The sequence below is a fragment of the Salmo salar genome, chromosome ssa09 (genome assembly GCF_905237065.1).
Source record: "Salmo salar chromosome ssa09, Ssal_v3.1, whole genome shotgun sequence".
Taxonomy (NCBI): Eukaryota; Metazoa; Chordata; class Actinopteri; order Salmoniformes; family Salmonidae; genus Salmo; species Salmo salar.
The window spans coordinates 150,412,285-150,426,958 of NC_059450.1; the positions used below are offsets into that span (position 1 = coordinate 150,412,285).

The window sequence follows — 14,674 nt, forward strand, 5'->3', positions numbered from 1 at the left end:
TAAATGTTTGTTTTGTTCGATAATGTCCCTCTTTATGTCCAAAAACCTCAGTTTAAATTGGCACGTTATGTTCAGTAATGCATTGTCTCAAATAACATCCGGTGAAATTGCAGAGCCAAATCAAATGACAGAAATACTCATCATCAACATTGACTGATTGTGTACGTTTGCCCACTGACAAAGAAATGATCAGTCTATAATTTTAATGGTAGGTATATTTGAACAGTGAGAGACAGAATAACAACAAAAAAATCCAGAAAAACGCATGTCAGAAAATGTTATAAAATGATTTGCATTTTAATGAAGGAAATAAGTATTTGACCCCTCTGCAAAACATGACTTAGTACTTGGTGGCAAAACCCTTGTTGGCAATCACAGAGGTCAGACGCTTCTTGTAGTTGGCCATCAGGTTTGCACACATCTCAGGAGGGATTTTGTCCAACTCCTCTTTGCAGATCTTCTCCAAGTCATTAAGGTTTCGAGGCTGACGTTTGGCAACTCGAACCTTCAGCTCCCTCCATAGATTTTCTATGGGATTAAGGTCTGGAGACTGGCTAGGCCACTCCAGGACCTTAATGTGCTTCTTCTTGAGCCACTCCTTTGTTGCCTTGGCCGTGTGTTTTGGGTCATTGTCATGCTGGAATACCCATCCACGACCCTTTTCAATGCCCTGGCTGAGGGAAGGAGGTTCTCACCAAGATTTGACGGTACATGGCCCCGTCCATCGTCCCTTTGATGCGGTGAAGTTGTCCAGAAAAACACCCCCAAAGCATAATGTTTCCACCTCCATGTTTGACGGTGGGGATGGTGTTCTTGGGGTCATAGGCAGCATTCCTCCTCCTCCAAACACGGCGAGTTGAGTTGATGCCAAAGAGCTCCATTTTGGTCTCATCTGACCCCAACACTTTCACCCAGTTGTCCTCTGAATCATTCAGATGTTCATTGGCAAACTTCAGACGGGCATGTATATGTGCTTTCTTGAGCAGGGGGACCTTGCGGGCACTGCAGGATTTCAGTCCTTCACGGCATAGTGTGTTACCAATTGTTTTCTTGGTGACTATGGTCCCAGCTGCCTTGAGATCATTGACAAGATCCTCCCGTGTAGTTCTGGGCTGGTTCCTCACCATTCTCATGATCATTGCAACTCCACGAGGTGAGATCTTGCATGGAGCCCCAGGCTGAGGGAGATTGACAGTTCTTTTGTGTTTCTTCCATTTGCGAATAATCGCACCAACTGTTGTCACCTTCTCACCAAGCTGCTTGGCGATGGTCTTGTAGCCCATTCCAGCCTTGTGTAGGTCTACAATCTTGTCCCTGACATCCTTAGAGAGCTCTTTGGTCTTGGCCATGGTGGAGAGTTTGGAATCTGATTGATTGATTGCTTCTGTGGACAGGTGTCTTTTATACAGGTAACAAGCTGAGATTAGGAGCACTCCCTTTATTAAGAGTGTGCTGCTAATCTCAGCTCGTTACCTGTATAAAAGACACCTGGGAGCCAGAAATCTTTCTGATTGAGAGGGGGTTAAATACTTATTTCCCTCATTAAAATGCAAATAAATATATAACATTTTTGACATGCGTTTTTCTGGATTTTTTGTTGTTGTTATTTTGTCTCTCACTGTTCAAATAAACCTACTATTAAAATTATAGACTGATCATTTCCTTGTCAGTGGGCAAACGTACAAAATCAGTAGGGGATCAAATACTTTTTTCCCTCACTTCTATATTGTGTAAATAACTGTTCTGTACCTATAGTGTGTAAATAACTGTTCTGGACCTATAGTGTGTAAATAACTGTTCTGGACCTATAGTGTGTAAATAACTGTTCTGTACCTACAGTGTGTAAATAACTGTTGTGGACCTATATTGTGTAAATAACTGTTCTGTACCTACAGTGTGTAAATAACTGTTGTGGACCTATATTGTGTAAATAACTGTTCTGGACCTATAGTGTGTAAATAACTGTTCTGGACCTATAGTGTGTAAATAACTTTTCTGGACCTATAGTGTGTAAATAACTGTTCTGTACCTATAGTGTGTAAATAACTGTTCTGTACCTATAGTGTGTAAATAACTTTTCTGGACCTATAGTTCTTTAAGGCAATCTGGTTACATTTACAAGACACCACATGTGCAGCTGTACTGTCATTAACTACTCTGTGCTCTGTGTGTGTTTCTGTGTGTGTGTGTGTTTCTGTGTGTGTGTTTCTGTGTGTGTGTGTGTGTGTGTGTGTGTGTGTGTGTGTGTGTGTGTGTGTGTGTGTGTGTTCTGTGTGTGTGTGTTTCTGTGTGTGTGTGTGTGTGTTTCTGTTTGTGTGTGTTTCTGAATGTGTGTGTGTGTGTGTGCGTGTTTCTGTGTGTGTGCGTGTTTCTGTGTGTGTGTGTGTTTCTGTGTGTGTGTGTTTCTGTGTGTGTGTGTTTCTGTTTGTGTGTGTGTGTGTGTGTGTTTCTGTCTTTCTGTGTGTGTGTGTGTGTGTGTGTGTGTGTGTTTCTGTGTGTGTGTGTGTGTGTGTGTGTGTGTGTGTTACAGAGACAAGACCCTGTATCGTGGAATGCATCGTTTTCTGAGGCTTCTCGTCATGTGTTGAATATTCGCTACACTCTCCTTCCCTACCTCTACACACTCATGTTTTACGCCCACAGCGAAGGAAGTACAGTGGTCCGACCGCTGCTGCATGAGTGAGTACACACACACAAACACACACACACACACACACATACACACACATACATATTCAACTAGCTCTCACAGTCTCATGTCAGAATTAGAAGTTCATACATGTTTCTCAAACTTCAAATTTCGAAATTTCAACATGTTTCCGGTTCATTTTAGGCATTAACTCTTCATTTCAAAGGTTAGGTTTAAGTTTAGGCATTAACTCCAACATTTTAAAATGTTGGTATGAACTCTGGTTAAGGTAAGGGTTAAGGTTTGGGATAAACATACATTATTTTTTTTTAAACTACTTTCTGTCACTCGATTCAAACGTACAACCTTTGACACCAGAGGCAGATGCTTACGTCCATCTGTCATCCCTGTCAATGACCTAGAAAAAACTAAAACCTGCTTGAAGGTAAAAGTAGTCACTGTTGCCCAGTTTCCACGTCATCTCCCGACATCCTCTGACATGGATTTATGTTGAATACTGAATATTATTTTTACCTGTATTTAACCTGGCAAGTCAGTTAAGAACAAATTCTTATTTTCAATAACGGCCTAGGAACAGTGGGTTAACTGCCTTGTTCAGGGGGCAGAACGACAGATGTTTACCTTGTCAGCTCGGGGGATTTGATCTAGCAACCTTTCAGTTACTAGTCCAACGCTCTAACCACTAGGCTTCCTGACCTGGCTGTGTATATAATCGATATGGGTTTCACCTCGTCTTTTTCAATAGATGGAGGAGAAGTGTACCCTTGACATGAGTGTGTATCAATGTGTCCTCTGGCAGGTTTGTGAGTGACAGGAAGACGTGGGACATCCACAGACAGTTCCTGTGGGGCCCTGCTCTGCTCATCAGCCCGGTCCTGGATGAGGTAACTAACCACATATATATTGGTCCTGGATGAGGTAACTAACCACTTATATATCTGTCCTGGATGAGGTAACTAACCACTTATATATCTGTCCTGGATGAGGTTTCTAACCACTTATGTGTCTGTCCTGGATGAGGTAACTAACCACTTGTGTGTCTGTCCTGGATGAGGTAACTAACCACTTATATATTGGTCCTGGATGAGGTAACTAACCACTTATGTGTCTGTCCTGGATGAGGTAACTAACCACTTATATATCTGTCCTGGATGAGGTAACTGACCACTTATATAGCTGTCCTGGATTATGTAACTAACCACACATATATCTGTCCTGGATGATGTAACTAACCACAAATATATCTGTCCTGGATGAAGTAACTAACCACACATATATCTGTCCTGGATGATGTAACTAACCACAAATATATCTGTCCTGGATGAAGTAACTAACCACTTTATATATTTGTAACAAATTCCCTGTCAAAGTTCCCAAATAACAATTCCAACTAGTAATGTAATATAGTTATTTTCATTTAATGTGTTATTTGACCCTATTTGATTGACAGGGGGCCAGAGAGGTAGAGGGCTACGTCCCAGACGACCTCTGGTATGACTTCCACACGGTGAGGCACCAATACACCCTCACACACATTGTGATTGATATAAATGTAGAAATTGATGTTAAATCCATTTAGGATGAATGTTGTATTCATATTAATGATGTATTCTGTTGTAATGGTGTGTCTAGGCCAAGGCTGTAGGGGTGAAGGGCCAGATGGTTACCATGCCAACACCTCTAGACCACATCAACCTCCACGTGAGAGGAGGACACATCCTGCCCTGGCAGAAACCAGAGAACAACACACACTACAGGTTTGTGTGTGTGTGTGTGTGTGTGTGTGTGTGTGTGTGTGTGTGTGTGTGTGTGTGAAACCAGAGAACAATATACACTACAGGTATGTGTGTGCGTGCGTGCGTGCGTGCGTGCGTGTGTGTGTGTGTGTGTGTGTTAGATGTGATATTCATTGTGGAGGGAGGGAGACAATGGTGAGGGATCAGATGTAACTCAGCAGCATGAATGTTAATGTCTGTCCTTAGAAAGAGGTATAAATAAACCCCCACAATGCACTGCAGGTGACATACACTTGTCATTGTCCTTCAGCGGTCCACAATCACCTCTCTCTCTCTCTCTCTCTCTCTGATTGTCTCTCTCCACTCCCCTTCAGTCGGAAGAATCCTATGGGGCTGATCGTTGCCCTGAGCGACAGTGGAACTGCACATGGTTCCCTGTTCTGGGATGATGGGGAGGGGATTGGTGAGTAGACACACACACACACACACACACACACACACACACACACACACACACACACACACACACACACACACACAGGGACACACAGGGACACACAGGGACACACACACAGACATACATACACCACACACACAGAGACATACACAGACACACACACAGACATACATGTACACACATACACCACACACACACAGACATACACGTACACACAGAAAGACACACACAGGCAGACACACACACACAGACACACACAGACATACACAGACATACATACACCACACACACAGGGACACATACACACATACACAGACACACACACACACGCACACACACCACACACACAGGGACACATACACACACATACACAGACACACACACACACACACACAAACAGACATACATACACACACACAAACCCACACACAGACACACACAGACAAACACAACAGATATACACAGACACACACACACAGACATAGAAACACAGAATAAAACAAAATTAATTCCCAAAAATGCTAAGCAGACAGGGACACACAGCTTTGATGCAGTGCTGAGTGCGCACACACGCATGCACACACACACACACACACGCACACACACACACACACACAGTGTCTGTCTCTGACATGGTGGAGTGTGTTTGAAGTGGTATGAGGGCTCCTGTCAGATAGAAGAAGAGAGAAGAAGAGTGACAGGAACTATTACTGTAATAACCCTGTCTCTGCCTGGAAATATGCTCTCCATCACTCACTCTTTTATCTCTCTCTCTCTCCCTCTTTCTCTCCTCTCTTCTCTCTCTATTCTCTCTCTCCCTCTTTCCCTCTCTCTCTCTCTCCCCCCCTTCCCAGATACGTATGCGAGTAAGCAGTACCTACACAACTCGTTCACAGTTGCTTCGGTGAGTTCACATGTTGACAGGTTACCTGACCTGGGACGAGAGAACCCTTTCAGTGTCTAGCTTCTTGAACGTCACTCAAAAGCACTTTGTTGTTGTTATGGATTGGAGTGAATGTGAACCAGCACCAGTAGACGGCCCAATCGTCTCTTCTTCCTGGGGTTGGGGTGAATAAACTCCTGCTTGGGGTACAACCAGAACACACTGTTTACTAACCAGTGGTTTATGTTCGTTTGTGATAGGGCAGAAACTCAGTCATTACTGTGACCAATGGGAATCACATACACACACACACACACACACACAAACACACGTACAGACACTCTCACACACACACACTCACTTTGGTAGCCAAACATCTGTGGCTGTCCTCTGCCTGCCATTAGCCCCATTCCAAAACAATTTCACTGACATTACTGAGCCAGAGAGAGAGAGAGTGTGTGTGTGTGTGTGTGTGTGTGTGTGTGTGTGTGTGTGTGTGTGTGTGTGTGTGTGTGTGTGTGTGTGTGTGTGTGTGTGTGTGTGTGTGTGTCTGGACCAGTTATGAGAGTCAGATATGGGAGGAGGAGTCAGGCAATGAGGACAGTGCTGCCCAGCTGATCTGTGGGTAATATGCCACATTGGATGGATGTGTGTGTGACAATAAAACCCAGTTAATCAGAACAGCCACAGCACGGAGCAGCTCCTTCTGGTGATTTAAATCCTCAAATAATCCTGATAATGATAAACATGGCGAATGGAGCCAGAATGGAGCCAGAAATGAGGCTAGAATTGAGCCACAGTGAGGCCAGAGTGAGGCCAGAGTGACCCCAGAGTGAGGCCAGAGTGAGACCAGAGTGAGGCCAGAGTGAGACCAGAGTGAGGCCAGAGTGACCCCAGAGTGACCCCAGAGTGACCCCAGAGTGAGGCCAGAGTGAGACCAGAGTGAGGCCAGAGTGAGGCCATAGTGAGGCCAGAGTGAGGCCAGAATGAGGCCAGAATGAGGCCAGAATGAGAGCAGAATGAGGCCAGAATGGAGCCAGAATTGACTAGAACACACATGAGCTCAACTCATCTACAAATGGATATCGGTCCAGCCAAGAAGAGCTAATTTTTCAGTAGTTAGGTGTGTGTGTGTGAGAGTGTGTGTGTGTGTGTGTGTGTGTGTGTGTGTGTGTGTGTGTGTGTCTGTGTCTGTCTGTCTGTCTGTCTGTCTGTCTGTCTGTCTGTCTGTCTGTCTGTCTGTCTGTCTGCGTGCGTGTGTTTTGGTAAGTAGGCTGGCATTAGGGGTGGTAGTGTAGTATCACCACTTTAAGAGGTCTCTACTTTGTGGTTGTGTGATTGCCCTGTAACAGTAGTGTAGTTTCATTGGTTCAAGTCCAACTCCAACTGTTTATATGCACTATCAATCACCATGATATACTGTTTACATGTACTATCAATCACCATGATATTTACATTTACATTTAAGTCATTTAGCTGTTTATATGTACTATCAATCACCATGACATACTGTTTACATGTACTATCAATCACCATGATATACTGTTTACATGTACTATCAATCACCATGATATGCTCTTTATATGTACTATCAATCACCATGATATACTGTTTACATGTACTATCAATCACCATGATATACTGTTTACATGTACTATCAATCACCATGATATACTGTTTACATGTACTATCAATCACCATGATATGCTGTTTACATGTACTATCAATCACCATGATATGCTGTTTACATGTACTATCAATCACCATGATATACTGTTTACATGTACTATCAATCACCATGATATACTGTTTACATGTACTATCAATCACCATGATATGCTGTTTACATGTACTATCAATCACCATGATATGCTGTTTATATGTACTATCAATCACCATGATATACTGTTTACATGTACTATCAATCACCATGATATACTGTTTACATGTACCATCAATCACCATGATATACTGTTTACATGTACTATCAATCGCTACAATATGCTGTTTATGTGTACTATCAATCACCATGATAGACAACTTTGACCTTTCTCTCCTGCCCCCTGTCGCCCCAGAACACCCTGACCTGCCATGTGATGTTCAGTGGTCTGCCGGTCACTGAGAGGCTGACCCTGGGTGTGGTGAAGGTGTGGGGGGTCGGTAGCGTTCCTGTCACAGAGGTCACCATACGAGATATATCAGGCTCAATAAAAAACGTCACCCTTCAACACAACATCATCACTGAGGTGAGACACACACTACACCACAACACACGCATGCCATTCCACAACATATCACACCATACCACACTACACCACAACACACCACACTACACCACAACACACCACACTACACCACAACACACGCATGCCATTCCACAACATATCACACCATACCACACTACACCACAACACACCACACTACACCACAACACACCACACTACACCACAACACACCACACCACACTACACCACAACACACCACACTACACCACAACACACCATACCACACTACACCACAACACACCATACCACACTACACACCATACCACGCTACACCACAACACACCATACCACACTACACCACAACACACCATACCACACTACACCACAACACACCACACTACACCACAACACACCAGACTACACCACAACACACCACACTACACCACAACACACCATACCACACTACACCACAACACACCACACTACACCACACTACACCACACTACACTACACCATACCACACTACACCACAACACACCACACTACACCACAACACACCACACTACACCACAACACACCACACTACACTACACCATACCACGCTACACCACAACACACCATACCACACTACACCACAACACACCACACTTCACCACAACACACCACACTACACCACAACACAACACACCATACCACACTACACCACAACACACCATACCACACTACACCACAACACACCATACCACACTACACCACAACACACCACTCTACACCACAACACACCATACCACACTACACCACAACACACCACACTACACCACAACACACCACACCACACTACACCACAACACACCACACTACACCACAACACAACACACCACACTACACCACAACACACCACACCATACCACACTACACCACAACACACCACACTACACCACAACACACCATACCACACTACACCACAACACACCACACTACACCACACTACACCACACTACACTACACCATACCACACTACACCACAACACACCACACTACACCACAACACACCACACTACACCACAACACACCACACTACACTACACCATACCACGCTACACCACAACACACCATACCACAACACACCACACTTCACCACAACACACCACACTACACCACAACACAACACACCATACCACACTACACCACAACACACCATACCACACTACACCACAACACACCATACCACACTACACCACAACACACCACTCTACACCACAACACACCATACCACACTACACCACAACACACCACACTACACCACAACACACCACACCACACTACACCACAACACACCACACTACACCACAACACAACACACCACACTACACCACAACACACCACACCATACCACACTACACCACAACACACCACACTACACCACAACACAACACACCACACTACACCACAACACACCACACTACACCACAACACACCATACCACACTACACCACAACACACCACACCATACCACACTACACCACAACACACCATACCACACTACACCACAACACACCATACCACACTACACCACACCATACCACACTACACTACAACACACCATACCACACTACACTACAACACACCATACCACACTACACCACAACACACCATACCACACTACAACACACCATACCACACTACACCACAACACACCACACCATACCACACTACACCATACCACACTACACTACAACACACCACACTACACCACAACACACCATACCACACTACACCACAACACACCATACCACACTACACCACAACACACCACACTACACCACAACACACCACACTACACCACCCCATACCACACTACACCACAACACACCACACTACACCACAACACACCACACTACACCACAACACACCATACCACACAACACACCACACTACACCACAACACACCACACTACACCACAACACACCATACCACACTACACCACAACACACCACACCATACCACACTACACCACAACACACCATACCACACTACACTACAACACACCACACTACACCACAACACACCACACTACACCACAACACACCATACCACACATACACCACAACATACCACACTACACCACAACACACCATACCACACAACACACCATACCACACTACACCACAACACACCATACCACACTACACCACACCATACCACACTACACCACAACACATCATACCACACTACACCACATCACACCATACCACGCTACACCACAACACACCACACTACACACAACACACCATACCACACAACACACCATACCACACTACACTACAACACACCACACTACACCACAACACACCATACCACACTACACCACAACACACCACACTACACCACAACACACCACACCACACTACACCACAACACAAGCATTGCCTAACACAACACACTCAACACAACACACTCAACACAACGCACCACAGCACATCACAACACAACATACCACACCACACCAAAAGACACCACACCCCACCAAAACACAACACACCTCGCCACAACTTAACAGAACACAGCACAACTTAACAGAACACAGCACAACACACTCAGAACAAACAAGCAGAGCAGAACTGATAAAGAAGAGGATGTCTATTCAGAGGTTCTGCTCTACCCCAGTTAGTCTTTGACTTTGGGCCAAGCACATTGTGCCACAGGCTGCCTTACAACAGTGACTAGACTGTAGGCTTAGAATTGTCCCCACAGCGGATGGGTGATGATCTGCCAGAACAAGATGTCTGCCATGACTCATTATCTAATAGCTGTAATCAGGGAGGTCACCTTGTGGTTCCTTTGTCATAAACATGAGCTACGAGCAGGAAGAGCAGCCAGAGGAAGTTACACAGAGAGTACAGGAAGTGTAAGACAATACTAATCCACAGCGGAGGAGATGGATGGCAGTAGTAAGGCAGGAGTAACAGATGGTTAGAGGACACATTTGTAAGATGACATTTTGTCTGTATACTCATTTACCCTGTGATGAAGCGTCTTAATTCGGAGGTACAGTATACTTTATTCACTATGACTATCAACGTCTTGTAACCGATAGCAACACACTCCATCAATAATCATTGGAGAGGGAACATAGGAGACTGAGATTAATCCCAGGTTGTGGAGGGAAAGAAACAGGGATGCAGTAGTCATGTATTTAAATAAATGGTATTCTAGCAGCAGCCCATCCATTCATCTCATTTAGTTATTTCACACTGGATAACAAGTTCAAATTACAGGTTGTTCCATCTCTCGTTCACCATGTTAGTGTCTGGCTCATGCTACACAAACACACACAGACACACACACACACAAACACACACACACACAAAGCACACACGCACACACGCACACACACACACACACACACACACACACACACACACACACACACACACACGCACACGCACTCACGCACACACACACAAAGCACACACACACACAAGCACTCCTATATACAGTTGAAGTTGGAAGTTTACATACACTTAGGTTGGAGTCATTAAAACTCGTTTTTCTACCACTCCACACATTTCTTGTTAACAAACTATAGTTTTGTCAAGTCGGTTAGGACATATACTTTCTGCATGACACAAGTCATTTTTCCAACAATTGTTTAAAGACAGATTATTTAACTTATAATTCACTGTATCACAATTCCAGTGGGTCAGAAGTTTACATACACTAAGTTGACTGTGCCTTTAAAATACTTGGAAAATTCCAGAAAATTATGTCATGGCTTTAGAAGCTTCTGATAGTCTGATTGATATCATTTGAGTCAATTGGAGGTGTACCTGTGGATGTATTTTAAGGCCTACCTTCAAACCTTTTTGCTTGACATCATGGGAAAATCAAAAGAAATCAGTCCAAACTGGCCAATCAGCCAAAACTGGCTCTAACCAGAATAGAAATAGGAGTGGGAGGCCCCGGTGCACAACTGAGCAAGAGGACAAGTACATTAGAGTGTCTAGTTTGAGAAACAGATGCCTCACAAGTCCTCAACTGGGAGCTTCATTAAATAGTACCTGCAAACCCCAGTCTCAACATCGACAGTGAAGAGGCGACTCCGGGATGCTGGCCTTCTAGGCAGAGTTGCAAAGAAAAAGCAATATCTCAGACTGGCCAATAAAAAGAAAAGATTAAGATGGGCAAAAGAACACAGACACTGGACAGAGGAACTCGGCCTAGAAGGCCAGCATCCCGGAGTCACCTCTTCGCTGTTGACGTTGAGACTGGTGTTTTGCGGGTACTATTTAATGAAGCTGCCAGTTGAGGACTTGTGAGGCATCTGTTTCTCAAACTAGACACTCTAATGTACTTGTCCCCCTGCTTAGTTGTGCACTGGGGCCTCCCACTCCTCTTTCTATTCTGGTTAGAGCCAGTTTGCGCTGTTCTATGAAGGGAGTTGTACACATCATTGTACAAGATCTTCAGTTTCTTCGCAATTTCTTGCATGGACTAGCCTTCATTTCTCAGAACAAGAATAGACTGGCAAGTTTCAGAAGAAAGTTCTTTGTTTCTGGCCATTTTGAGCATCTAAACGAACCCACAAATGCTGATGCTCCAGATACTCTCAACTAGTCTAAAGAAGGCCAGTTTTATTGCTTCTTTAACCAGAACAACAGTTTTCAGCTGTGCTAACATAATTGCAAAAGTGTTTTCTAATGATCAATTAGCCTTTTAAAATATAAACTTGGATTAGCTAACACAATGTGCCATTGGAACACAGGAGTGATGGTTGATGATAATGGGCCTCTGTACGCCTATGTAGATATTTCATTAAAAGAATAATCAGTTTCCTGCTACAATAGTCATTTACTACATTAACAATGTCTACACTGTATTTCTGATAAATTTGATGTTATTTTAATGGGCAAAAAATTGGATTTTCTTGAAAAAACAAGGACATTTCTAAGTGACCCCGAACTTTTGAATGGTAGTGTATGTTATATCTGAAGGGTTTGGCTCAATACAAACACATACTACGTTATCTATTCAGTTTCACATTTCCCCAAACAAGAGTGGTGAAAATGACTATTTTGTTAGTATGCACTGTGAGTTCAGAGTTCTGATCATGCCGTATGTGTGTGTTTACATGCTGTGTGTGTGTGTGTGTGTGTGTGTGTGTGTGTGTGTGTGTGTGTGTGTGTGTGTGTGTGTGTTTACATGATGTGTGTGTGTGTGTGTGTGTGTGTGTGTGTGTGTGTGTGTGTTTACATGATGTGTGTGTGTGTGTTTGTGTGTGTGTTTACATGATGTGTGTGTGTGTGTTTACATGATGTGTGTGTGTGTGTCTGTGTGTGTGTGTGTGTGTGTGTTTACATGCTGAGTCTGTTTGTGTGTGTGTGTGTGTATGTGTTTGTGTGTGTGTGTTTACATGATGTGTGTGTGTGTGTTTGTATGTGTGTGTGTTTACATGCTGTGTGTGTGTGTGTGTTTGTGTGTGTGTTACATGATGTGTGTGTGTGTGTGTGTTTACATGCTGTGTGTGTGTGTGTGTGTGTGTGTGTGTGTGTGTGTGTGTGTGTGTGTGTGTGTGTGTGTGTGTGTTTACATGCCGTGTGTATACCCAACCAGTCATACCATGTATTGTATGTGATCATCAGTGTGATGATGAGAGATGTATTTGAACTGATAATGTGTTTTCCTCTAGGAGCTGATTGCTGATGCCACTGATTTATCATTCCGCATGGACCAGGGCTTCACGCTCATGTGGAAAACCAACACCTAATCACATTCACATACACACTGCATTGCCATACAATGTGTTATTTAAACAGTGGTGGGAAAAGTACCCAATTGTCATACTTGAATAAAAGTATAGATACCTTAATAGAAAAAGTGAAAGTCACCCAGTAAAATACTATTTGAGTAAAGGTTTAAAAGTATTTGGTTTTATATATACTTAAGTTTGAAAAGTAAATGTAATTGCTAAAATATACTTAAGTATCAAAAAAGTATAAATGATTTCAAATTCCTTAACGCAAACCAAACGGCACCATTTGTTATTATTTAAAATTACGGATTGCCAGGGGCACACTCCAACACTCCAATATAATTTACAAATGAAACATGTGTTTACTGCTAGATATTTTGGACCGTTTTCCTGTCCTGCTAAACATTCAAAATGTAACGAGTACTTTTTGGTGTCAGGGAAAATGTATGGAGTAATAAGTACATTAAAAGTACAGTCAAAATAAAAGTTGTCAAAAATAGAAATAGTAAAGTACAGATACCCCCCCCCCATAAACAAGTTAAGTAGAACTTTAAAGTATTTGTAATTATGTACTTTACACCACTGTTTTAAAATTTCCACAATCCGCAATTGTCTATTTGAATGTCTCATTTAATTCTAAATCATGTGTAACATAAATAAACTGACCTGAAATAGAAGAATGTTCGTTTTTTTATCAACTTTATTTGTATGTGTTGACTTTACCATTGAAAAGTAGAGTAGTTGAGGGTAAGAAGGAACTATACACTATTGAGATCCAGCCAATATTTAATTTGTACCCTGAAGTACGAGAACGAGAAGCACCAGTCTGCTGGAGTGGAACTAAGGGCTGCAAACTTTTCAGAGTGTCGGAGTGTAACGCTAATTAGGGAAGGGATACAGTGTCTGTGTGTTTGTGTGTGTGTATTGGGAATGGAATTAGACCCTAATTATGGTTTTCACCTGCGGCGAG

The 14,674-nt window shown here is 43.3% G+C and overlaps 1 protein-coding gene across 3 annotated transcripts in view; it reads left to right on the forward strand.

The window, feature by feature from the left end:
• The window catches only part of si (sucrase-isomaltase), a 151,447-nt gene extending 137,066 nt beyond the window's left edge, over positions 1-14,381 (forward strand). For all 3 annotated transcript variants that reach the window (XM_014215243.2, XM_014215242.2, XM_045724816.1), the window contains exons 41-48: positions 2,531-2,679; positions 3,450-3,534; positions 4,101-4,157; positions 4,283-4,407; positions 4,761-4,849; positions 5,698-5,747; positions 7,802-7,972; positions 13,642-14,381. In XM_014215243.2, the coding sequence (XP_014070718.2) occupies positions 2,531-2,679; positions 3,450-3,534; positions 4,101-4,157; positions 4,283-4,407; positions 4,761-4,849; positions 5,698-5,747; positions 7,802-7,972; positions 13,642-13,719 (804 nt within the window). In that variant the 3' untranslated portion in view covers positions 13,720-14,381. The remainder of the gene's footprint in view (positions 1-2,530; positions 2,680-3,449; positions 3,535-4,100; positions 4,158-4,282; positions 4,408-4,760; positions 4,850-5,697; positions 5,748-7,801; positions 7,973-13,641) is intronic.
• Positions 14,382-14,674: the final 293 nt, after the last annotated feature.